We start from the raw sequence: 27,922 nt of genomic DNA on the forward strand, positions 1-27,922 counted from the left end.
TAATAACAGATGCTTATAGGAAAACTATTAGCATGTATTTCCCTTCCTCATCTTCTTATCTACATTGGTTGCTAGGAAACTCAGAAGCTTTAAATAGCTCCTCATCAAAAAGAAAAGACTTTGCCAACAAAGGTCCATATAGCCAAAGCTATGGCTTTTCCAGCAGTCATATACAGATGTGAGAGTTGGACCATAAAGAAGGCTGAGCACCAAAGAATTGACGCTTCTGAACTGTGGGGTTGGGGAACACTCTTGAGAGTCCCTTGGACTGCAAGAAGATCAAACATATCAGTCCCAAAGGAAATCCAACTCTGAATATTCATTGGAAGAACTGATGCTGAAACTGAAGCTCCAATACTTTGGCCACCTGATGCAAAGAGCCAACTCATTGGAAAAGACCCTGATGCTGGGAAAGATTGAGGGCAGGAGGAAAAGGGGGTGACAGAGGATGATCTGGTTGGACAGCATCACCATCAACTCAGTGGTCATGAGTTTGAGCAAACTCCGGGAGATAGTGAAGGACAGGGAAGCCTGGCATGCTGTAGTCTGCTGGGTCGCAAACAGTCAGACATGACTTTAGCAACTGAACAATAGCAACAACAAAAAGAAAAGAGGCTGTTACCTTGTCGCCCTTCTTAATGGTCCTGACCTGGAGCTTGCTGATTGCTTTCTTTGCTGCATCTCCCAGTCGACGCTGAAAAACCAAAAGCTGCTTGTTAGTAATAAAGACTTCTCATTCTTAACTTCGTGTCTGATAGCATTCAGTAAACCATGGCAGCTATCTCTGAAATCATGCACAAGTGGCAGGAATGTTAACAAAGATGGCTGGAGGAGATGGGGCAGTGACCTCTGTGCAGAGTGGCTTGGCTCACTATGGTCTATTAAAGAGTTCAGTCATCGAGAGAAGCTCTTCATGCCTGATGTTAAGCAAACGGAAGATGACATGGGAAGATTCTGTCCCACAGCGACTCCAGTGCAGGTTGTATCCATGCAGAGAAGAAGAAAAGTTCCATAATCTGCCCCACTCTAGCCACTCAGTTTGTGACATGGAGATAGCCAGTCTGGAGTAGTTGGAATAGTTTTCATCTTTTGTTCAAAATCAGGGTTTATTGCTTTCATATTCCTTTCAATTTGGAATTTTAAGCAGTTTGCTTTGCTATGTATATATCCAACCTAGACTTATATTTGGTTTGTACTATTCTATCTAGCATCATCGACTCAACGGACACGAATCTGAGCAAACTCCGGGAGATAGTGAAAGACAGGGAAGCCTGGCGTGCTGCAGTCCATGGGGTCACAGAGTCAGACACGACTTAGTGACTGAACAACAACAAATTCTATCCCATCACTTTCTTACATGCCAATTTCATCTCCATTGTGTGTGTGAGTATACACATAGGAAGATACATAAAGCGTACATACTCAGTTAGCTAATAATTATAAAGTGAACACCTGAGTAACTACCATCACTCATGTTAAGAAACAATGTATTATGTATTCTTTTTTTTTTTTAATAGAGAAAGTTACTATCCTAATGACCCCTGCAGTAATGCAACGATAGAGCAATTTGGAAGAGTGGGAGAGGGAGAAGATGGAGGGAGAATTATGTTTTAATCTTTCAAGGAAAAAAATCAGTTTGCTTGTATGCTCATGAATTTTCCACATATTGTTATCTTCTAGTTTGTGACAGATGTGCGTTTGCAGCAGTGAAACATACTTGAAGGACTAAGATAAATGGGGCAAACATTTAAACAGAATAATTACTTGTTTTCACTAACTTTGTGCCTTTTGAAATAACACTCAAACTTCTCTCTTTTCTTTAAATTAGCACATACTACCCTGGTGACTCAGTGGTACAGAATCTGCCTGGCAAAGCAGGAAACATGGGTTCAATCCCTGGGTCAGGAAGATCCCCTGGAGGAGGAAATGGCTACCCACTCCAGGACTCTTGCCTGGGAAATCCCACGGACAGAGGAGCCTGGCAGGCTACAGTCTTTGGGGTTGCAAAGAGCCAGACATGACTGAGCAACTGAGCATGTGATGAACAGTTAACATATCCTAAGTACCATGCTAAAACTTTATATACAATATCAGCTTTCCCTTACAACAACCCCATGAGAAAAACATTATTTTATAGAATGAACTGGGACTTAAGTAAACTGTTTAATATCACAGAGTTAGGACAGGTAAGCAAAACTTACATATATGTCTTTTGAGGAGAAAAAGGATCATATTTCGGCAGAGATTGATGAAGGATATAAAGTCTGCACTTCAAAGGGGAAGAAGAGATGATCTAGACAGCTGGAAAATATGGAAAACCAGCTTCTGAGATACAGATGATAACTAAGGGACCTGGTAGAACTAGGTTTTGTTTTGTTTTGTTTTGTTTTTCTATAGGAGTTCTGGACTGACAAAATAAAAGGAAAAGTGCTGTAAAGTTTTAAAAAATGCTATGACCATTTGCAGGCAGCCAAACCTTGTCAATATAAGCATGTTTCCATTTCTTCTCAAGTGACATGAAAATCAGGAATACTGACTTCTGGATGAAAACCACTGTCTCATTTTCAACAATTTTCAAACAACTAGTTTGGATTTCTAAAATGCAAACTAATCAGAGAAAGACACAAACATTCTTAATAAAATGGCCCAAATAAGGCAGTTGTTACTTCCGCAGTTGATCTCTTAAATCTTTGGGTTTTTAACTGCACTGAGTATCAGTGAGTGGGAAGTCTATAGGCTGTGCTCAAAACAAGTCTTACACAGAGTCTGAAGAGAGAATCTAGAGACTGGAACCCAAAGTCCATCACAAAACAGACTCTGTCCTTTGTGGTGCTCAGAAATGCAGTGATGTGATGCCAATAGATGGCGTAGGGACCACCTCAGGTCTGTGTGGGCCTTTTGTTTCAGGTAAGGATTACTCTCCCTTCTCCAGGGGGCTCCTACAGATTTTCTCTAGCCCAACCAGATTCAAATCATATTACACCTTTCATTAAAAACTGTCAGGAGTTGAGACATCTTGATAATTAGGTGCACTCATCATTTGATTGAAAAAGGTAAAAGAAAATATTTACCAAGGTTATTAGTTCCTTGACAACAATGAAGATAAACAGCTTTATGGAAAATAAACATAGAACCATTTATTAGAAAACTAAAGTCTGACATAAATACCAACAAGGATGGTAAACAATGACAGACTCCAATTCAACTCAAGATGTGTAATTTAGCTAGCTCTTAAGTACTTAAGAAATTGAGAAAAATAAAGACATTCCCCTCTTGTCCTTCTCTGGATTATAAAGAGAAATGCAGTCAAGGTGAGAAAAAACTAGGAATAAGTATGCCAAACACAGCATTAAGTCGCGCTTATGTTCCTCCTAGTTCATTGGGTTGAATAAATCGATCGTGTGCTTAGTCTGTCTGACTTTGCAATTCCATGGACTGTAGCCCTCCAGGATCCTCTGTCCATGGAATTCCACAAGCAAGAATACTGGAGTAGGTTGCCATTCCCTTCTCCAGGAGATCTTCCTGACCTAGGGATCAAATCCAGGTGTCCTGCATTGCAGGCACATTCTTTACCATCTGAGCCAGCAGGGAAACGCTAATTCTGTACCGTAACTGCCCCCCTTTTCTTCCCCGACAGCTATATTTTATAGTCATTGATTATTATCATCACCATCATAACCAAGCAGAAAAATAACTAGGTGTTTTCATGTTCTAGGTGAAGAGAGGGCATCATAGACCTAAACAGAATCGTCCCAGCCATGTGAAAGCTCACGTGGCCACGGCTGACTCTGACACTTCCTCACTTGCTCTCCTACGTAATAATGATCCTCCCAGGTCTGCTGGATGGGACAGAGATCATTGCACAGCCAGTCCAATCAATTTCTGTGATGTAGATCACCCCTCCATCTGTCTAGAAAGATGGATAAAAGATGCAGACTATTTTGGCGGCCATGGTGACCCACAAGGTGATGGCTTACAGTTGCTTATGCACACGTGGCACGGAATAAAATCATCATCACTTTTTAAAGTGAATTACTTAATTTTGGCTGTGCTGGGTCTTCGTTGCTGCATGTGGGCTTTCTCTAGCTGTGGCCAGCGGGGGCTGCTCTTCACTGTGGTGTGTGGGCTTCTTTCTGCAGTGGCTTCTCTTGTTGCAGAGCAGGGACTCCAGAGCGCGAGGGCTTCAGTAGTTGCGGTGCATGGGCTTAGATGCCCATCGGCATGTGGAATCTTCCCGGATCAGGGATCGCATTGTGTCCCCTGCATTGGCATGAGGATTCTTAACCATTGGACAACCAGGGAAGTCCCAGGGTTCTTCTTTCTGGGAAGAGTTGTAGAGGAAATGGCAATGGTTGGGAGTTAGGAAACTCAGCTTTTGCTCCTGTTTCTGTTACTCACTGTGTGACTTAGGCCAAGTCACTTAAATAGTCCAGGCCTTAGTTCCCCTTATTAGTAACCTGCGGTATGTAAACTTATGCTGTTTCCAGCTTTATCAGCTCATCACTGTCATCCATACAGAACAGAACTGGGAGGCAAAGATCCCTTGAGACCTGAATTATGGAAACAGAGCAAACCAATGGCTAATGACCTCACCGAATACTCTGCGAATTGTTCTGTGTCCCCTGAGGGCTCTGAGCTTCCTCCAGCCAACATCAATCAGAGACCATTTTGGTTCCTGTTCTTTGGTTCCTGTTCCTTTATGAGACAGAAGCATCACCACCTACAGACCCTCCTTTGATGGCAGACACCTGGCCCACTTCTATCCCCTCCCCTTTCTCTTTCCTTGTGAAGTCCAAGTTTGTTTTAAATTCCACTACTTCTTTGGTTCCAACAAAACTTCAGCACCAATATGTGCAAAAGAAACCCAAGGGGCATGGACCATGCATATGCAAATAATAGAAGAAGCCATTCTCAGGGAGAGGGAGCTCTTTCAAGAAAGTTTGGCTGAATGCCATTACCTGATCTCAGGTAAAACAATACAACACACACACACACACACAAAACAATACAACACAGGTTTGGTTTCCTTGGATTGGCCTCAGAGGCAATACTGCTTATTAAAAAAAACAAAAAAAGAATTTGATTCACTTTATCTGATCTGCCCATATCTGAAGAAGCTGCTATCTACTAGAAGTCCCTTGGTTCTCAGAATGCAGATCCAGTTCTTGTGTTAGAGGTGGGATATCCTCGGAGACAGTGAGACAAAGTCCCGGCACATGGCCCAAGGCAGGCTCACTGGCCACAAAGATGGCAGGAATGCTACCCACTGGCTTTGCTTTACCACCAGAGGGTTTCTATAAGGGGCTTCCCAGGTGGCGCTAGCAATAAAGAACCTGCCTGCCAATGCAGAAGACGTAAGAGACGTGGGTTCCATCTCTGGGTCGGGAAGATTCCTTGGAGGAGGGCATGGCAACCCACTCCAGCATTCTTGCCTGGAGAATCGCATGGACAGAGGCAGGCTACAGTCCACGGGGTTGCAAAACAGTAGGACACGACTGAAGCAAATTAGCACACAGCACTCAGGATTTCTATTAGCAGGGTAAGAATCCGTGGATAGCAGCCAAAGTGGCGCACCTGGGAAATGAGGTACCCAGGGCTTCTTAACATCCTGGTGGAAGGGGAGGGCGGCCCATGGTGCATATTGGTGCTCATGATCAAGAGTATCGGATCTGGCTCCCCAGCTCAAGGTTCAAATAGAGGTCCCCGGACACAGAGGTCATTAGTGGGTAGAATGAAGAAGACCCCTTAGCATCCTCTGGGAAGCTCCCTGAGGTGGAGAATCTCAAAATAGATACGACAAAGGGCCTAGCAACTAATCTTTATTTCCAAAGCCCCAAAGGGCCAATCTTCACATAGTAGCATGGTTGGGCGTTCCTCATGTTTCTGCTGTGACAGATGGAGGAGTGGGTGATCCTCCTTGTGGTTCAGGGCTCCTCAGGACCTGTATTGCGGAGGGAGCTTGGTCATTGGAAGCCACCCTGCCTTGAAATAAAAATCCTGCTTGTGTGCCCTTGGGGAAAACAAAATCACTTAACACCTCTTTTTCTCAAATTCATTACATCTAGTGTCCCCTTAAAATTCTAAATACTATGATTGGGAGTTTTGGATTGACATAGACACATTGCTATATTTAAAATGGATAATCAATAGGGCCATAAGTATAGCACAGGGAACTCTGCTCAGTGTCATGTGGCAGCCTGGGTGGGAGGGGAGTTTGGGGGAGAATGGATCATGTATACATATGGCTGAGTCACTTCTCTGTTCACCTGAAACTATCACAACATTGTTAATCAGCTATCAGTTCAGTTCAGTTGCTCAGTCGTGTCCGACTCTTTGCGACCCCATGAATTGCAGCACGCCAGGCCTCCCTGTCCATCACCAACTCCCGGAGTTCACTCAAACTCAAATCCATCGAGCCGGTGATGCCATCCAGCCATCTCATCCTCTGTCGTCCCCTTCTCCTCCTGCCCTCAATGCCTCCCAACATCAGGGTCTTTTCCAATGAGTCAGCTCTTCGCATGAGGGGGCCAAAGTACTGGAGTTTCAGCTTTAGCATCAGTCCTTCCAATGAACATCCAGGACTGATCTCCTTCAGAATGGACTGGTTGGATCTCCTTGCAGTCCAAGGAACTCTCAAGAGTCTTCTCCAACACCACAGTTCAAAAGCATCAATTCTTCAGCGCTCAGCTTTCTTCACAGTCCAACTCTCACATCCATACATGACCACTGGAAAAACCATAGCCTTGACTAGACGGACCATTGTTGGCAAAGTAATGTCTCTGCTTTTGAATACGCTATGTAGTTTGGTCATAACTTTCCTTCCAAGGAGTAAGTGTCTTTTAGTTTCATGGCTGCAATTGCCATCTGCAGTGATTTTGGAGCCCAGAAAAATAAAGTCTGACACTGTTTCCACTGTTTCCCCATCTATTTCCCATGAAGTGATGGGACCAGATGCCATGATCTTCTTTTTCTGAATGTTGAGCTTTAAGCCAATTTTTTCACTCTCCACTTTCACTTTCATCAAGAGGCTTTTCAGTTCCTCTTCACTTTCTGCCATAAGGGTGGTGTCATCTGCATATCTGAGGTTATTGATACTTCTCCCGGCAATCTTGATTCCAGCTCGTGCTTTTCCAACCCAGCGTTTCTCATGATGTACTCGCATAGAAGTTAAATAAGTAGGGTGACAATATACAGCCTTGACGTATTCCTTTTCCCATTTGGAACCAGTCTGTTGGTCCATGTCCAGTTCTAACTGTTGCTTCCTGACCTGCACATAGGTTTCTCAAGAGGCAGGTCAGGTGGTCTGGTATTCCTATCTCTTTCAGAATTTTCCACTATACCCCAATGCAAAATAAAAAGGTTTTTTAAAAAAAAAAGGATAACCAACAAGGACCTACCACATAGCACCAGGAACTCTGTTCAGTATTGTATAATAACCTAAATGGGAAAGGAACTTGAAAAATAATAGATAACTGAGCCATGTTGCTGTATATCTACAACCAACACAACGTTGTTAATCAACTATATTCCAATATAAAATAAAAATAGAAACCATGATCCTGATATCAGGCAGTCAGTTCTCAAATAGATGAGTAGAAAGGCCAGATATCCAATGCCTCCAGTCCTCATACGTGTGGTTTCTCATCTGCAGCCTTTGTGGGAACCTGGGCTCTCAGGGCTGATCTGAGAGGTATCTGGGCAACACCGGGTACAAGCCCACCCTGGTGACATCAGGGTGCTACTTCCTTACAGTGCCAACCCAGGGCCATCATGAGGACTCGTGAGGAGACAGAGACGCATGGCCTAGCATTTAAAAATAGCCTTGGCATGTGCTAAACAGTAAGCAGATATTTTTCTTCATCATATAGAACCATTCATACTGTTCATGGGGTTCTCCATGTGTGAGAGTGGGCGGTGGGCTGCATCTCCCCTTCCCACACCATCGTGCCACCTTTACCCGAGTATCCTTGCACACTTTATAGGTCAGAGTGTGATGGAAAAGGCTTTGTGTGCCTCCGCACCATTTCCTCACTTCCTCTCACCTTGTTCTGCCCGGCGGGCTGGACCACTGTTCCTGTATCTGTGATTTAGATCCAGTTCCTGACTCCCAAGATTCCTACGCTCTCCCTTCACTGGACTGTCCTTCTGTCTCATGACCCTGCCCTGCCCAAGTCTCTGATTCTACTTTGCTCCAAAACCAGAGTTAGATAGCAAACACTCTATTCATCCTTACAAGGTTCCAGCTCCTAACACATCAGCCTTGGTAGTATCCTAGATCCTCACTTAGCTGTCTGAGAGGGTCCCATTTATGTCTGGGTCTATGTTTGATTATGTAGCAGAGAACTCTGGGCTTGGTCGGAGCTGAGACTCTGTTGGCTGGAATGTGACATTATGAAAAGCAGCCCACCTAAGGGTCCCGTGTGTGCTCCGAGCCAACCTGTACCCTAACACTTTCATGGGCTGCTTTCATGGGCTCTTCCGGGCCACAGGATTTGTTCAGGACTGGAGTACAGGGGTCCAGCCACCTCCATGAGCCTGAAATAGACACTGGACTCAGGCATCCACAGGCTGGCTGATGGCAAGGTCCCCAAGCAGCCTGGTCCTGGAGAAAAGAGGACAGAGCTTCATCAAAGATATGTGATATGAGTGAAAGCCACAGCAGAGCAGTGACCCTGAGCCAAGGAGAACTGGGTCCAGAGGGAGCATGAGGCTGTGGTGTCTGCTAACCAGCACCCTTGCTTCCACTCCATAAGAGAGCCTGTGGGCCAGGGGAAGGTACAGGGCAAGGAGGAAATGGTTTCAAACAGTGACAAGAACTGGGAAGAAAATAAAGCAAATAAAAGAAATATGATGGAGGGAGAAAGACTGGGGCACAAGTGTATACCCGGCTGTCTTCAGGCCTCTTCTCTGGATGCCCATTTCCAGGAGGCACTCACTTTGTTCTGACCATTTAAATGGCATCTCTACACAGATAACTCTTACATTGCCACCTCCACCTCTTCTCTCCTAAATTCTCAGCTTGTATATCAAATACCTACCAGGCATCTCCATCTAACAGGCTTCTTTTTTTCAATGTTTATTTAGTATCTGCTTGTTTTTAAAAATTAAAGTATAGCTGATTTACAACGTTGTGTTGGCTTCTACAGTTTATTATCTCCATACCCCATTTCTGGCTTCTCTGGCCCTTCTGGGCCTCTTTTTCTGCTTTTGCTGTTTCAGTTAATGTTGCAGGAACTGACCTAATTGTACCCTTGATTCTTCGGTTTCCCTCACACATAAGATAACCATATGATTATTATCTAAACTGGAACACTTGTGAGAATAAAATGGGTGGGTTATTAACAATTAGGTTAGTATGTGCGTGTGTGCCAAGTCGCTTCAGTCCTGTCTGACTCCTTGCAACCCTACGGACTGTTGCTCACTAGGCTCCTCTGTCCATGGGGTTCTCCAGGCAAGAATACTGGAGTGGTTGCCATATCCTCCTCCAGGGGCTCTTCCCCACCCAGGGCCTAAACCTATGTCTCTTCTGTATCCTGCATTGGCAGGTGGGATTTTTATCACTAGCCATCTGGGAAGCACAAGGCTAGTACAGCAGGTATAAACTAGGATAACTGGTTTATATGCTACATCAAATCCACGGAATTTCAAAATATTGCCCTAATTTGATGCCCATCTGGCTTCTCCATCTCGCTTACTCTAGTCCGAACCCATCACCTGTTCCTGATTCCTGCAGTCCTCCAAGTGGGCTCACATCTGTTTTTATGTGTATTCCTGTGATGTCCCTATAATATATTGCCATGTGAAGGCAGAGTCCTTGTGTATGTATAATAATAAATGTGGAAAGGAACTTTTCTTATTTATAGACACAGAAACTTCTGGAAGCATAGAAATGGAAGTGCTAAGGCTTGTTTCCTCTGGGGAGAGCTAGAGGGAGGGAAGTTGACAAAGAGTCTGGAGCGGGGGTGGCAAACACTTACTTTTAAATGAACACTTTTATTTTTGCCTTTTTCTAAAAACAGTGTACACAGTGTTATTGTGAATTAAAACACACTGTTGCATGGGAAGGTATTTTCCAAGAACGCCAGGTTTTTTTCTCTGTAGTCTATGGATACGTCCTCCTTTCCCCATAACTCCGGAAAAATAATTCCATTTTATTTCAAACTGTGTCACCTGGGACGCAAAGCCCCTATCCAGACTTAACTATATGTGAGTTATGTAAGAACTTGTCTATTTAAATTTGGGAGGGAAATACTGTTTTCTAAGAGACGCTTTACTCATTAAAGACAACCCAGGTTGGGTTTTTTTTTGAGCATGAGCCACCCATTCTCCTTGACGGGCCCTGCAATAAACCTTTCTGTAGTCCAAAAAATGCAATCTTGTTAACAACTCTCTGATAACCTACATGCATTTTTTCACTGGGTCCTTGCATCAAGCCTGTGGGGATGACCTATGGGCATTCCCAGCTTACACGTGAGGAAATCTAGGCACAGAAAGGTAAGGACCCAAACAAGATCACACCACTAGAAACTGCCAAAGATTGCTGTCCAGACCCATCTGACTACAAAGCTGTGTCTTTAACTATCACCACACACTAGCACCATCTTGGTACAGTGTCTTTAGGAAACATGCCACACCAGTCAAGTCTCCCTCTCCATTTCAAGTCATGGCCCTAATCTTCCATGTCGTCATCTTAAAGACGCTGCAATGACACTACTACCATAATGAACACCTAGCAATTACTCCATCGGACGCTATATTGAAATGATCTGAAAGGGCTAATGGTCATGGAAGATGATGGTGACTTTCCTCTAAGTGTGACCTGCACCAAGCCAGGCAGAGACTGAGGTGTGCTGCTGGCCACTTCAAGTTCAGTCTCTTAATTACATACTGGAATGGCCAGATACTTCACCAATGTAACATTAATGCCTTTGATAGTCCATTTTAGACTGTGAGTCAACATCTAACCTGAGAGTTCCTCTTTTTGGAAGGGCCAATAATGCTTCAGTAAAAATAAATGACTTCAGTTTACCTGATGCTTACTAAAGCTATAGCTCAAACAGCTGTAACTTTCTGTTGACTGGAACGAAGCACTCCCCATCAAAAGAGAAATATTTGTCTAAGGGAAATTATAGATCCTTATTTCATTCGTAAAAGGGCTAAAGTATGATGTCTATTTTGATCAAGAAATACTGTTTTCAGCATGATCCAAATTCACTGAGTGAACCAAAGGTAGCATCCTGTAATTGAAGGAAAGTTAATAAAGACGGAGCAGAGTAAAAACTTAAACCTCATCCACTTCATGCCATCCATTCTAATTTCCTTTTCACGTACGTCACAGAGTTGCACATGTCAAGACAGAAATGCAATCTATATCTACCTGCACAAAGAGAACTAGCATTGGAAACAGTTACTCAACTAATTCAAGACTAAAAGTTTCATCCTTGCCTCAAATTCCCAAAGACTGCTTGGATTAGCTCTAGACTCAAAAAGATAGGGGTACCATCTCTATCATTGTTGAATCAGCTGGTAAGTATCTTTGTGATAACTGATTTATATTTGTACAGGTTCTTCAAATGTAACCTTGAGGAACCAGTGGAACTGAACTTATTTTTTGTTCCATATCTAGTTTCACTGCCTTGTGTCTAACCGGTAATGCATCCACTTAAGTTCAAGAATATTCAGTAAAAGTATCAAAGTTGGAACTGTATGTAATGGTTATGCAATTTATATGATGGTAATAATGATACCATTCATTGAGAGCTCTGTAAGTGAGTAATTATGCTCAGGGATCTTAAAATATAAGACACATTAAGCCATTTAATCCTCACTATAACTAAAAAAAGAAAGCATATTCCTCTTTAGAAATCTAAAGCATAAAATAACTTGCTCGCTTTAGGAGGTAGAACCTGACTACTATGTAGCTACTAAAAATCATGTTTTAAATATTACTTAATGATGGAGGAAATGTTCACCATTTAATAAAAAAACCACACAAATTTATATGTCTAACACGTGTGTCTGTATCTCATGCATCTATAACACACATATGACAACAATTTACTGAATATATGTATACATATGGAGTTAAAAGTCTGGAAGGTAATGTTCTTAATTGTTAACAAGTCAGTAGGGTGATGAGTGATTTGTTTTCTTTTAGTATTTTTCTGATTGCCAAAATTTTTAGAATAAACATGCATCATTTTGAGAGTCAAAAAAAGCAATAAAAATGTTCAAAAAATTGTTTCAGATTCTATAGAAAATTTAAACAGATGAGTTTTCATAAAATAAATAGAAAGTTAAAGAGTTGTCCTCCTAAAAAAACTTTGAATTTATTGGCTTACCAAAAAATCTAAAACATGTTAGTGAAGCAAAAGTCGCTCAGTTGTGTCCAACTCTTTGTGACCCTGTGGCCTATATAGTTCATGGAATTCTCCAGGCCAGAATACTGGAGTGGGTAGCTTTTCCCTTTTCCAGTTGGACCTTCCCAACCCAGGATCAAACCTAGGTCTTCTGCATTGCAGGTGGATTCTTTACCAGTTGAGCCACAAGGGAAGCCCAAGAATACTGGAGTGGGTAGTCTATCTCTTCTCCAGGGGATCTTCCCCAACCAGGAATCGAACCGGGGTCTCCTGCATTGCAGGCGGATTCTTTACCAACTATAACGGAAGCAAGCTCTATAATAGATTAAGGGAAGTGAAGTGATGTCGCTCAGTCGTGTCCAACTCTTTGCGACCCCATGGACTGTAGCCCACCAGGCTCCTCCATCCGTGGGATTCTCCAGGCAAGAATACTGGAGTTGGTTGCCATTTCCTTCTCCAGGGGATCTTCCTGACCCAGGGATCGAACCCAGGTCTCCCACATTGCAGGAAGATGCTTTTAACCTAATTCCAACACTCTTTAAAAGGTTCTAGAATTAGGCCATCCTACAGGACTTTCCATGATGATGAAAATGTCCTATCTATGCCCTGCCATCCAGAAGCAACTGGAAATGTAGCTAGTATGACTGAGGAACACAATTTTAAATTTAATTTTATTACAATTAATTTAAATAGTCACACATGATTAGTGACTGCCATGTTGGACACTACAACCCAACTAAAGAAAATGGAACAAAATCTCCAAATTCTTCTTAAAAAACCAGTAGCACTATTGCCTAAACATGACAAAATGTAAATCGTGACTTCTCTGGTGGCACAGTGGATAAGAATCCGCCTGCCAATGCAGGGCACACGGGTTCGATCCCTGGTCGGAAAGATCCCTTATGCCATGAAGCAACTAAGCTTGGACATCACAAATACTGAGCCAGTGCTCCAGAGCCCATGAGTTGCGACTATTGAGCTTGCCTGCTGCAACTGCTGAAGCCGGTGCTCCTAGAGCTGTGCTCCACGACAAGAGAAGCCACCACAGTGAGAAGCCTGCAGTGAGAGTGCTGCAACGAAGAGGAGCGCCCAACTAAGTGCAATAGACAAAGTCCGCACACAGCAACGAAGCCCTGGCAGTCTCAAAGATACATACATAAATACAAATTTAAAAGGTAAACTACCGGCAAATTTCACATGCGAATATCAAGGTAAAAAGTAAATAATGTACTAAATAAGGTATGAACAAAACAGTTCAGCACACATTAGAAGATTAGTTATGTACTGGAAATTCAAGATGGCTCAATATTAGGAAATCCGTTAATTTAAATCACTATTAATAGATCAAAAGAGAAAAGTCAGAACTATCGCTGTTGAAAGGCATTTGTTAAAAATACATTCCTGATTAAAACTCTGAATAAAATAGGACTATGTTTACATTTGCATAACATGTTAAATATATATCTCGACCTAGAAGACTGCATGGGGAAATAATAAAATTGAGAAATGATAAAAACAATCCATTAAACTCAGAATCAGAGAAGGCAATGGCACCCCACTCCAGTACTCTTGCCTGGAAAATCCCATGGACAGAGGAGCCTGGTAGGCTGCAGTCCATGGGGTCGCTAAGAGTCAGACACAACTGAGAGACTTCTTTTACTTTCATGCATTGGAGAAGGAAATGGCAACCCACTCCAGTGTTCTTGCCTGGAGAATCCCAGGGATGGGGGAACCGGGTGGGCTGCTGTCTATGGGGTCGTACAGAGTTGGACTCGACTGAAGCGACTTAGCAGCAGCAGCAAACTCAGAATGCTCCCATAAATACTGATGCTCACTATTACCACTCCCTATTACCACTATTACTTTAGTCGGTTCTAGAGACACAAGTCAGTGAAGTTAGACAATAGAAGAAAAAAGGAGGTTGAAAATTTGAAAGAAGTAATATATTATCATTCACTTCATATTATTAGTGTAATCCTGGTAGACTAATTCAAACAATTACAAACACTATAATGTACTGGTTAAGAGCATATGTTCTGAAGCTGTGATATTGGTTCAATTGCTGTCTCTATTAAATAATAACTAGCTGTGTGACCTTGGGCTAGTTATTTAAACTTTCTGTTTCCTTCTCTGTAAAATGGGGACAATAAAATTATCTACTATAAGGTTATTAAGAAGATTATGTATGTAAATATATTGAGAGCTCATATAACATGCCTGTATTTAATATATACTATATAATATCACTATTAAGATAATAAAATTTTAAATAATAAATTATTGAATACATGAATTATTAAATTATAGTAATGTGCAAAATAAACAAAAATCAAAAGTCTTCCCATATTAAAAAGATTTCATTTATAATTGCAATACACTGAACTAGGAATAAACATTTCTTATGTGCAAGAGTAAATGAGGATACTTAAAATGCTATTAGGGAATAAAAAGAATAGTTAAATAAAGGGAAAACATGTATCATTCTTAGGAAGATTCAACATCATTAGGTTATAGATTCCTAAATTATTCTATAAATTAAAAAAACTAGCTTAAAGTGATTCTAAATTCATACAAAAATACACATGAAAAAAGCGAAGACAGAGCAATAAAAGAAGATGAGCATGAACAGATATGAGGCATAGTATGGTGCTAAAATATTCAAAAGAGTATGCTATCAGAATGTGAAAAGACAGATTAAAGCTACATTTTATAGAGCGTACAAACAGAACCACATATGGAGCTGTAATATATGCTAAATGGGGGAGGTTCTGCATATGAAAAGGAAAAGATTAATTATTCAATAAACACCAGTTACAAAAACCAGTAGGCAATCTGAAAAAAAAATAACATTGGCTCTGTACTCGATTCTTTAAGTCAAAATAAGTTCTCTGTAGATTAGAGTTTTAATCATCAAAGTGAAAAAAAAAAAGCAGTGGATGAAATACTGTTTTTCTATAATCTTGGCCTATGGAAGATCTTATGATATAAAACTTGGGAGCTATAAAAAATTGGTAGATTCAGTTATGTAATACCCCCAAAGATACATCAGAGACAATGATAAGTTTAGAAGAAAAACATGGAATCTGTAGCAGTGCCACAAAGAGTTAACTACTCTGACCAGTAAGGAGCTTATACACATCAGTCAATGTGACCAACAACTCAACTGAAAAGTGGTCTAATAATATAAGCAGATATTTCAAAGAAAAAAAACTTTTTCTATTTAATGGAACTTGTGATCAGAAACATGTGATGCCATTTTTATCTTATTAAATCACAAACAACGAAAAAAGCTGTAACATTTATATGGTGAGGATACTGGAAACAGTGCTTGTTATTAGTATATTGTTGTATATGTTAGTATTTGTTGTTTAGTCACTAAGTTGTGTTCGACTCTTTGTGACCCCATGCACTATAGCTTGTCAGGCTCCTTGTCCATGGGATTTTTCAGCCAAGAACGCTGAAATGGCTTGTCATTTCTTCTCCAGGGGATCTTCCTGACCCTGGGATCAAACCCACGTGTCCTTCATTGGCAGGCGGATTCTTCATCTCTGAGCCACCAGGGAAGCCCCATATGTTAGGATAAGCAGTATTAATATCCTACTGGAGGAATGTTGTTTATATTAGTATCAGTATTACTATATTGCTGGTTCATGTATAAATTGGTTCAACCTTTCTGGCAGACAATTTGGCAGTATCCATTATAGTTTAAAGGCTTTCCTGGTGCCTCAGATGGTAAAGAATCCTCCTACAATGTTGGAGACCTGAATTTGATCCCTGGGTTGGGAAGATCCCCTGGAGAAGGGAATGGCAACCCAGCCCAGTATTCTTGCCTGGAGAATTCCACGGACAGAGGAGCCTGATGGGCTACAGTCCATGGGGTTGCAAAGAGTCGGACATGACTGAGCGACTAAGCACAGCACATTATAATGTAAAATACACATACTATTGCCTTAGCTATAACACTCAGAATTTACCATACAGATACACTCACAAACGCGCTGTGTCACATGTACATTTGTGTGTGTGTGTGTGTGCTCGGTTTTGTTTTTTGGTGAGGGAAAACACATTCATTGATAGGAGCTGGCTAAATAGATGTATTTGGAGAAGGAAATGGCAACCCACTCCACTGTTCTTGCCTGGAGAATTCCAGGGATGGCGGAACCTGGTGGGCTGCCGTCTATGGGGTCGCACAGAGTTGGACACGACTGAAGCGACTTAGCAGCAGCAGCAGCAACAAATAAATGTAGTATATGCAGAAAATAAAACATTATACAGGCATACCTCGTTTTGCTGTGCTTCACAGATGTTGTGTATTTTATAAATTGAGGGCTTGTGGCAACGCTGCATTGAGCAAGTCTATAGGTGCCATTTTTCTGACAGCATTTGCTCTTTGTATCTCTGTGTCATATTTTGGAAATTCTCACAATACTGCAAACATTTATTATTACTATATTTGTCATGGTGATATGTGGTCAGTGATCTTTGATGTTATTGCAAAAAGATTATGATGCGCTGAAGATTCAGATAATGGTTAGCATTTTAGGCAGTATTTAAAATTAAGGTATGTACACTTTTTTGGATATAATGTTATGACTACAGTATAGTGTAAACATAATTTTATGTGCATTGGGAAACCAAAAAATTCCTGTCGACTTGCTTTACTGAGATATTTGCTTCATTGCAGCGGTCAGGGATCAAACCCACAGTATCTCCAAAGTCTGCCTATACAGTCATTAGAAATGAGAAGACAGCTTGGATTGAGTGTTGATAGGAATTAATCTCTAGGATGACGTGAGAAATATTGGTACAGATTTATATGTGCTCTTATTGGTTTAGACACACACACACACACAAGTGTTTGCAAGCGCATAAAAAAATTCCTTGGGTGAGAAGATATTCCGGAGAGAAAAACTGCATAACTGAGGGACAGACATGGGAATGTAATTACTCTTCATTGTATACCATGTCGGACTTCCCGGGTAGCTCAAATGTCAAAGAATCTGCCTGTGATGTGGGAGACCTGGGTTATACCTTTTGCATTTTATACTAAGAGTATGCTTTACCTGTTCCAAAATGTATTGCTTTCAAAATATATTTTATTTATTTATTTTTGTTTCTTTCTGTTCTCAAGGAGGAAATTCTGGCTCTTTCCATATTATACTGATACAATTAGCATAATCTTAGCTCTTGTCCTCTTTCCCCCTTTATTTGTGTCTGGTGGTTTAGTCGCTTAGTCATGTCTGATTCTTGCAACCCCATAGACTACAGCCAGCCAGACTCCTCTGTCCGTGGGATTTCCCAGACAAGAATACTGCAGTGGGTTGCCACTTCCTTCTCCAGGGGCCTTCCTGACTGAGGGTTCGAACCCGGGTCTTCTTCATCGTAGGCTGATTCTTCACCAACTGAGGCACTGTCTAAATAGTAAATAACTGCCCCATGAATGAGCAATAGGAATGTGGGACAAAGCATCTCCATGTTACAGAACAATGTTAGCAAGACATTAAAATATGTATACCTGGAAAAGACCTGAAAACCTCTGCAGCAAATGTTAACAGTGTTTATCTTGAGTAGGGGCATCATAGGTAAGTTTGGTTTTGGTCATGGCATTTTCTGTGATCTCCAAAGCTTACACCATAATGTCTTACTGTGGTAATAATTTTTAAGTTTTTTTTTTTTTTTGTATAACTTTCTGCTACTCACCTGGTTCCTGTCCCTGGCATTTGCATATCGAAACCTCTGGATATAGTAGAAGACCAGCCAGGCAAGGGAAATGATCATGAGCACGATGAAGGAGATGGACACAAACACGACCGAGGTGCGGCTCACGTATTTCTGCAAGTTCCGGGTCCCGATGGTGATGTACATGGTCACAGTGATGTTTCTCTCCAGCAGGCTTACTATCTCCTTCCCCTTGGGCTCAGGGATCATGATTGCCACGATGTCTTCGACACCTGTTGTGAGAGGACAACAAGTGTAAGGGGATGAAAGAGAAGATCACCGGAAAGTGTGTGAACAGAATAACACGCATCAAATAATGGTACTTCTTTCAATGAGTCTGTGCCAGACCAGACAGCCAGGTCTAATTCCCAGCCAGAAATGGAGGTGAATTTTCCTTTCTTCAGCTACTATGGGATGCTGCTGTCTTACAGATGAGTAAAGAACCTGAAACAAATGCCTGTTTTTGGTACCAGCGAGGTCATGATCCTGCTCCTTTCCTAGCTCCCCAAGGTGGTGTTGGCCCTGGTCCAGGAAAGATGGACCCTCCCAACCAGCCCAGTTTACAGTTCTATGTTGCATTTCACAGTCACTCCACAGAGGGGAAAAGGTACTTTGCGCCCCATGGCAAAGGATAAAATACCTAAATTTACACCATCTGTCTGTGAGTTCTCTCCTTCCCCTTCACAGACACTAGGAGCACTCAGTCATAGACTTCTATTAATCATTTCCAAGACAGGCTTCTCCTACAATATCCAAAGCAATCACAAAGCAGATTTTTCTTTTTATTAAAGTATAGTTGATTTATAACATTGTTAATTTTAGGTACATAGCATCGTGAGTCAGAATTTTTGTAGCTTACATTCCATTGTGAGTTATTAAGATAATGGCTATAATTCCCTGTGTTACACTATATGTCTTTGCTGTTTATCTGCTTTATACATAATAATTAGTTAATCCCATACCCCTAATTTGTCCCTGCCCACTTCTGTCTCCCCTTTGATAACCACAAGTGTGTTTTCTATATCTGTGAATCTGTTTCTGCTAAACAAGTTTTCTTAACAAGCTCTAATATGACCTGCCAACATAAAATAACAGTCTCAGAATTATCTTCTGCTTATTTTACCTAATTCAATGTAAACATTTTGTGTATCCTCATGCCAAGCAAAGAGAGGAGAGAAACTGTACAGATAACTCCAGGATGGTTTCATCTCCACTCTCAAATACTCTTACTGCGGAGCCCCTGTTTATTGGACATTTTGAAGCAAAAGTGGTACCCTTCTTCAGTCTGAGATATCTGGGTCATTTTCCCTTCTCCTCATGGCACTCTGAGGCACAGCCTCTTGGTGAGGAGTTCAGAGGCCTCTGTAAGGGGTCTTTGGTAAAGATAATGATATCAGCTCCAAATGAGCCAACTCAACACGTCACTAGTGGCTGATGCTCAGATGAGAATAACAATCCCTAGGTTAGTTTTCAGGGAGTACCTCAACTCCAATCCATCCTATAATGTTCTTCATGGGCCCCGTTTCCACATGGAAATGCCCTATTACTTGAGGTCACTACAAATTAAACTGCAAACTTGCAATTAGGATGTAGGTTCTGGAGAGAATTAAACACGCCTTCAGCTGCTTAAAGCTGGCCTTATCCATGCACTGAGGTCAGTCAGTGAGACAGAATTACCAGATTATATTTGTTCAGGGTGTTGCAAGTTTCTTAGAAGCTATTTAGGGCTTTCCCTTGACCTTGATCTCTAGGCAGTTTTTCCATCCTAAATTCCTTGATGGTATTTCACTTAGGCCAAATGAATATTTTTAAAAGCCAGCTAGATACAAAGGTGTCTATGTATGAGACATCAACTATATGATTTTTTAAATTCCTGAAACCTTTGCACTGGCTCAACTGTAAAAATCACAAAACTACACAGTGTTTAGATTTGGCCGTTCTTTCTGGGAATTACTGAAACCGATGGCTTAGATTTCAACTCTGCAGAATTTACTGACAATCCTGATGCTCGTTCTCTCGTCATGTTTACTTTGGCTAATGGCTGTATGTGGTCTGAGGTTCTGTGAGGAATCAGAGCTTCTGGCAGGTTTTGGCTCTATAGAAATATGATCTTTGTATACTGGACTAATCTGGCCTGGTGAAGTTCACCCCGGTACTGGAGCCACACTGTAGATATTTAGTCAGTGATAGATCATAAGTTTTCACTTGATTTTTTTTTCTTTTTTACTTTATATATTTTTCAAGTGAGTCTATTCAAGGTTCCAGAATGAGACCGTTTTTCTTTTTGGAGATGAGGTCTCGGGGTTATTTATATAAGACTTTGTATGCTCAGACTTTGGAGAATCCCATGGACAGAGGAGCCTGGTGGGCTACAGTCCATGGGGTCACACAGAGTCGGACATGAGTGAAGCGACTTAGCACTCATGCATGCTCAGACTTAGACCAATTTCACTCTTTTTAGTAGTCAAATTTCATCAATATATTCCTTTATGACTTCTACTTTTGATTCTCTGTGAATGAAGCTCTTCTTCATCAAAGATGATAGAAATATTCATCTAAAATTTCTTTTAGCTGTACTTTAAATGTAGTTCTACTTTTTACATTTAAATCTTGAGCAATCTGAGTGCGGTTCAATAGCAACACCACATTTAACGTGATGGGCAGAGAGGAGACAGATAGGATGAAATTTGTTTTTTTCCTAAATTCTCAGACATACAGGGGTCTATTTTTGGATTTTTTTTTTTTTTTATTGTAAGGTGGATCTATCTTTTGGCTCTTTTAGCTGTGGAGCTTTTAACATATTTACTATTTGGTAGCCTCTTTACTTAGTCATTTCCCTCCTTACAATATTCCTATTATCTATTTATATTAAGGGACCATTTATAAAAAAGAGATATCACAGAGCCTGATAGTGAAGGTTTGGGCTTTGAAACTGGACAGGTTTTTTTCCAAACTTCAGTTCAGCATGTTAAAAATAGGTAACCAAATTTTGGATATCTGAAGAGTTTTACATTACCCATCACCCACTTTCAGGACACAAGGAAACATCTTTTTTTCCTGTAAGGTATAATTTGCTATTTTAAAGCACTTATTTTAAACCTAAGTGCTCAGTTGCACTACCTGTGTTGTTTATCCCACTGCCGCACTTTCATGATATATGATATCTGCTTGAAAAGACTGAAAATGGAAATGGTGTGGTTCTTTTCATGTGGACCCCAACCTTATGCATTTTCAATGTTCATAATGAATTTCTAGGGCTAATGTTGGTAGAAAATAGATGGGATTCTGAGATATTTCTCCCTGTACTTTAGGCTACTTATTGTGCATGGTAAAAAGAGACACTGAAGGCATCCATTTACACCAACAGAAATAGTCATTAATAATCTTGGCATTTAGGGTGTCTAAAAATGGTACAAAGCAGACTTGTGAATTATTTCAGCAGTCTGATCGATGCACAAAATCCGCTATAGGACCTAATCTATTCAAATGAGATGTGTGCACCAATATGGGTTTCCAGAAAATTCCCAGATCTTTGCTTCATTTTGGAAGATGCAGCCAGTGTTCCAGAGAAGCTGGAAGATTCTCTCCAGGTAGCTTGGAGTGTAATTGCTTCTGAGGGTATGTGTGTGTGTTGGGGGTGGGGTGCGGGGAGAAAGGGAGAACCAGGGGTGATGGGGGAGAGAGTGCTGAAAGCCCAGCTGAGTTCTCCTCGGAGGTAAGTGCTGCCCTAAGTATCAAATCTATGACACCCAGGAGGCTCTGAGTCTCAGGAGAGAGAAGTTAACAAAGCATATTTTATATGGGTAAAATCTACAAAGAGACCCCGCTATTGGGGCAATTTTATGTTTACTCTGGGGCTTTCCAGGTGGCTCAGTGGTAAAGATTCCAACTGCCAAGCAGGAGATGGGAGTTTATCCCCTGGAGGAGGGCATGGCAACCCACTCCAGTATTCTTGCCAGGAGAATCCCATGGATAGAGGAGTCTGGAAGGGTACAGTCCGTGGGGTCTCAAAGAGTCAGACACAACTGCAGTGACTAAATAACAACAACAAATGTTTACTCTGATGCCCAGTCATTGTCATGTGCAGCTCCTCTTTTTGCAAATGATGTCAGCCTACCATCTATTTTCCTCCCAAAGGCACTCTACTTTTGAGTGATCACTGCTGTGTAATTATCGTGTATCCTGGAAAAGCTCTTCAGCCCTGTCCCGTGACCAGGACACAGATGACCCAGCTGCCAGACAAACAGCAGAAGCGGCCCAGAGTTTTCGTGCTTCCTTTTCCTGGGCGTGGGCTCAACTGTCATCTAATTTGGAGAAGGAAAAGCAACGCGCTCCAGTATTTTTGCCTGGAGAATCCGATGGACAGAGGAGCCTGGCAGGCTGCAGTCCATAGGGTCGCACAGAGTCGGACACAACCAAAGCAACTTAGCACAATTTGGTACATGCAGATAAGTAAGGAATCAAAAGTTCAAAAAGCCAAATAATGTTGAATGTCAGGGAAATTCTTTACTTATGGATTCAAAACCAGGTTGTAAAAACTCTCTCAACAGAATGTTTAGAAAACCAGCAGAGGGCTAGATAGTTTACAGAGTTGGCAGTCCCATTCCTCCTCGTACATCCTGGAGAGTGATAAAATTCCTCGGAATTCATGCAAGCAAAAATCCTTTTTCAATTCTCTGTATCCTCTGTCTCCTCTAATTCTCATTTTAGTTTCATGGATTGTCCTTTAGAATTCACTCAATACTAAGAGAAACCTGCAGTTTCCATTTGTAGATACTTTCTAACACTTCAGTTCAGTTGCTTAGACGTGTCCGACTCTTTGCGACCCCATGGATCGTAGCACACTAGGCCTCCCTGTCCATCACAAACTCCTGGAGTTCACTCAGACTCATGTCCATCGAGTCAGTGATGCCATCCAGCCATCTAATCCTCTGTCGTCCCCTTCTCCTCCTGCCCCCAATCCCTCCCAGCATCAGGGTCTTTTCCAATGAGTCAACCCTTCGCATCAGGTGGCCAAAGTACTGGAGTTTCAGCTTCAGTATCAGTCCTTCCAATGAACACCCAGGACTGATCTCCTTTAGGATGGTCTGGTTAGATCTCCTTAAAGTCCAAGGGACTCTCAAGAGGCTTCTCCAACACCACAGTTCAAAAACATCAATTCTTCAGCACTCAGCTTTCTTCACAGTCCAACTCTCATATCCATACATGACCAATGGAAAAACCATAGCCTTGACTAGATGGACCTTTGTTGGCAAAGTAATGTCTCTGCTTTTGAATATGCTATCTAGTTTGGTCATAACTTTCCTTCCAAGGAGTAAGCGTCTTTTAATTTCATGGCTGCAGTCACCATCTGCAGTGATTTTGGAGCCCAGAAAATAAAGTCTGACACTGTTTCCACTGTTTCTCCATCTATTTCCCATGAAGTGATGGGACCAGATGCTGTGATCTTCATTTTCTGAATGTTGAGCTTTAAGCCAACTTTTCCACTCTCCTCTTTCACTTTCATCAAGAGGCTTTTTAGTTCCTCTTCACTTTCTGCCATAAGGGTGGTGTCATCTGCATATCTGAGGTGATTGATATTTCTCCCGGCAATCTTGATTCCAGCTTGTGTTTCTTCCAGCCCAGCATTTCTCATGATGTACTCTGTGTATAAGTTAAATAAGCAGGCTGACAATATATAGCCTTGACGTACTCCTTTTCCTCTTTGGAACCAGTCTGTTGTTCCATGTCCAGTTCTAACTGTTGCTTCCTGACCTGCATATAGGTTTCTCAAGAGGCAGGTCAGGTGGTCTGGTATTTCCATCTCTTTCAGAATTTTCCACAGTTTATTGTGATCTACACAGTCAAAGGCTTTGGCATAGTCAATAAAGCAGAAATAGATGTTTTTCTGGAACTCTCTTGCTTTTTTCCATGATCCAGCAGATGTTGGCAATTTGATCTCTGGCTCCTCTGCCTTTTCTAAAACCAGCTTGAACATCAGGAAGTTCACGGTTCACATATTGCTGAAGCCTGGCTTGGAGAATTTTGAGCACTACTTTACTAGCGTGTGAGATGAGTGCAATTATATGGTAGTTTGAGCATTCTTTGGCATTGCCTTTCTTTGGGATTGGAATGAAAATGGACCTTTTCCAGTCCTGTGGCCACTGCTGAGTTTTCCAAATTTGCTGGCATATTGAGTGCAGCACTTTCACAGCATCATCTTTCAGGATTTGGAATGGCTCAGCTGGAATTCCATCACCTCCACTAGCTTTGTTCATAGTGATGCTTTCTAAGGCCCACTTGACTTCACATTCCAGGATGTCTGGCTCTAGGTCAGTGATCACACCATCTTGATTATCTGAGTTGTGAAGCTCTTTTTCATACAGTTCTTCTGTGTATTCTTGCCACCTCTTCTTAATATCTTCTGCTTCTGTTAGGTCCATACCATTTCTGTCCTTTATTGAGCCCACCTTTGCATGAAATGTTCCCTTGGTATCTCTAATTTTCTTGAAGAGATCTCTAATCTTTCCCATTCTGTTGTTTTCCTCTACTTCTTTGCATTGATCGCTGAAGAAGGCTTTCTTATCTCTTCTTGCTATTCTTTGGAACTCTGCATTCAGATGCTTATATCTTTCCTTTTCTCCTTTGTTTTTTGCTTCTCTTCTTTTCACAGCTATTTGTAAGGCCTCCTCAGACAGCCATTTTGCTTTTTTGCATTTCTTTTCCATGGGGATGGTCTTGATCCCTGTCTCCTGTACAATGTCACAAACCTCTGTCCATAGTTCATCAGGGACTCTGTCGATCAGACCTAGTCCCTTAAATCTATTTCTCACTTCCACTGTATAATCATAAGGGATTTCATTTAGGTCATTCTACTTCATTATCATTTTTAAAAGAGTCAGCTCCGATTATCATGTATTCTTAACTGAGATAATGTATGTGAAAGGACTTACAAAAACTGCAGTGAACCATAGAAATGTGAAGCATTACCACCTTCTGCACTGATGTTTGTTATCTGTTTGGCTGCATTGGGTCTTAGGGCAGTGTTCATTGTGTCAGGTTGGATCTTTTGTTGCATGGATTCTCTGGTTGCCGCTTAGCTGATTCGCAGCATGTGGCATCTTAGTTTTCAGACCAGGGATTAAACTTGGGTCCCCTGCATTGTAAAGGCAGACTCTTAACCACTGGACCACTCTGCATTAATTTAAAAATTATTTTTAACAAACACAGATGCAAAAAAAAAGCATTCACAAATGGATTCCAATCAAATACAAAAAAATATTCATGATCCAAGAGGTTTATCCTAGGAAGGTGAGGGTGATGTAATATTGGAGAATGTGTTAATGCGTTTCAGTACATTAACAAATCAAAGGAGAGCAGCACATGGTTATCTGATGTAGCTATCTGTTCTCCAGCATCTGCTGTCTTGCACTTCTATGGTGTTATTGTCTCAGATGGGCACAGGCTGTTGAGTGAAAAGCATTAATCATCAGCAACGTTCCTTGAGGCTAGCTAGATGTGGCCATGTGATGAATATTTGGCCTTTGAGATGTTGAGTAGAGATGGTGTTTGCTACTCCAAGGTCATATCCATAAATGGCTGAGTATGTGCACTCCAGATCTTATCTCCCCCTTTCTCTGACTTCACATGGAAGAGATGTCAAGCAGCCAGCTTCTTACAGAAGGAAGCCATATGTTGAGAATGGCACCCATTTCTCATTCTTATTAAGAGAAATACAAGGAAATTTACTTAATGTGATACAAAGCATCTCCTTGAAATAGTGCATTAAATGGAAGAAACAACATTAGAAGTTTTCAATTTAAATCATGAATAAGACAAGGATGAGCCAATATTTAGGACTTCCCAGGTGGCGCTAGTGGTAAAGAACCTGCCTGCCAATGCAGGAGACTTGAGACATGGCTTCCATTCCTAGGTTGGGAAGATCCCCTGGAGGAGGGCATGGCAAGCCACTCCAGTATTCTGGCCTGGAGAATCCCATGGACAGAGGAGCCTGGCGGGCTAGAGTCCATAAGGGCACAAAGAGTCAGACTCAACTGAAGCAACTTAGCACGCACACATGCACAAGCCAATGTTTAAAGTAGATGTTTGGCACAAAGAAACAGGAATTAGAATGGTGAGTCTAGGAAAGAAAGAGTACAGTTCAGTTCAGTTCAGTTCAGTAGCTCAGTCATGTCTGACTCTTTGCGACCCCATGAATCACAGCATGCCAGGCCTCCCTGTCCATCACCAACTCCCAGAGTTCACTCAAACTCACATCCACTGAGTCGGTGATGCCATCCAGCCATCTCATCCTCTGTCGTCCCCTTCTCCTCCTGCCCCCAATTCCTCCCAGCATCAGAGTCTTTTCCAATGAGTCAACTCTTCGCAGGAGGTGGCCAAAGTACTGGAGTTTCAGCTTTAGCATCATTCCTTCCGAAGAACACCCAGGGTTGGATCTCCTTGCAGTCCAAGGAACTCTCAAGAGTCTTCTCCACACCACAGTTCAAAAGCATCAATTCTTTGGTGCAAGGAAGAGTACAAATTGTCATTATTTGGGGGAATCACATGACCACCTAAAATGTCAAGATAATCTAGCTTTTAAAATTAGAAGAACGTTCAGTAAAAGACAAGATTCAAGATCTGCATACAAAAATTAGGAGGTTCCTATACACCAGTAATACCTAACCAGAATATGTAATGGAAAATGTGATCTATACTTATAACAACAGAAGTCATAAAATATCTAACGAAAAGCCTAATAAACACTTGCCTTATATGAAGAAAACTATACAATAAAGTTTATTTGTATGACTTTGAAATCTGAAGAAGCAGATTTCATGCCAATGGAAAAGGTTATTTAGTACTATGCATTTAGTTTCCAAACATATGTGACTTTTAAAGTTAGCCATTTGTAGTCACTATTATTGTTATTCTTTGCAGCCAAAGATGGAGAAGCTCTATACAGTCAGCAAAAACAAGACCAGGAGCTGACTGTGGCTCAGACCATGAACTCCTTATTGCCAAATTCAGACTTAAATTGAAGAAAGTAGGGAAAACCACTAGACCATTCAGGTATGACCTAAATCAAATCCCTTATGATTATACAGTGGAAGTGAGAAATAGATTTAAGGGCCTAGATCTGATAGATAGAGTGCGTGATGAACTACGGAATGAGGTTTGTGACATTGTACAGGAGACAGGGATCAAGACCATCCCCATGGAAAAGAAATGCAAAAAAGCAAAATGGCTGTCTGGGGAGGCCTTACAAATAGCTGTGAAAAGAAGAGAAGCAAAAAACAAAGGAGAAAAGGAAAGATATAAGCATCTGAATGCAGAGTTCCAAAGAATAGCAAGAAGAGATAAGAAAGCCTTCTTCAGCGATCAGTGCAAAGAAATAGAGGAAAACAACAGAATGGGAAAGACTAGGGATCTCTTCAAGAAAATCAGAGATACCAAAGGAACAGTTCATGCAAAGATGAGCTCGATAAAGGACAGAAATGGTATGGACCTAACAGAAGCAGAAGATATTAAGAAGAGACGGCAAGAATACACAGAAGAACTGTACAAAAAAGATCTTCATGACCCAGATAATCACGATGGTGTGATCACTGACCTAGAGCCAGACATCCTGGAATGTGAAGTCAAGTGGGCCTTAGAAAGCATCACTATGAACAAAGCTAGTGGAGGTGATGGAATTCCAGTTGAGCCATTCCAAATCCTGAAAGATGATGCTGTGAAAGTGCTGCACTCAATATGCCAGCAAATTTGGAAAACTCAGCAGTGGCCACAGGACTGGAAAAGGTCCATTTTCATTCCAATCCCAAAGAAAGGCAATGCCAAAGAATGCTCAAACTACCGCACAATTG

The 27,922-nt window shown here is 41.4% G+C and overlaps 1 protein-coding gene across 2 annotated transcripts in view; it reads right to left on the bottom strand.

Moving 5' to 3' along the window:
• The window catches only part of RNF150 (ring finger protein 150), a 278,977-nt gene that overhangs the window by 90,597 nt on the left and 160,458 nt on the right, over positions 1-27,922 (bottom strand). For both annotated transcript variants that reach the window (XM_070386570.1, XM_070386571.1), the window contains exons 2-3: positions 18,060-18,310; positions 623-694 (exon numbers count right to left, since the gene is read on the bottom strand). In XM_070386570.1, coding sequence (XP_070242671.1) covers positions 623-694; positions 18,060-18,310 — 323 coding nt within the window. The remainder of the gene's footprint in view (positions 1-622; positions 695-18,059; positions 18,311-27,922) is intronic.

The sequence above is a fragment of the Bos mutus genome, chromosome 17 (genome assembly GCF_027580195.1).
Source record: "Bos mutus isolate GX-2022 chromosome 17, NWIPB_WYAK_1.1, whole genome shotgun sequence".
Taxonomy (NCBI): domain Eukaryota; kingdom Metazoa; phylum Chordata; class Mammalia; order Artiodactyla; family Bovidae; genus Bos; species Bos mutus.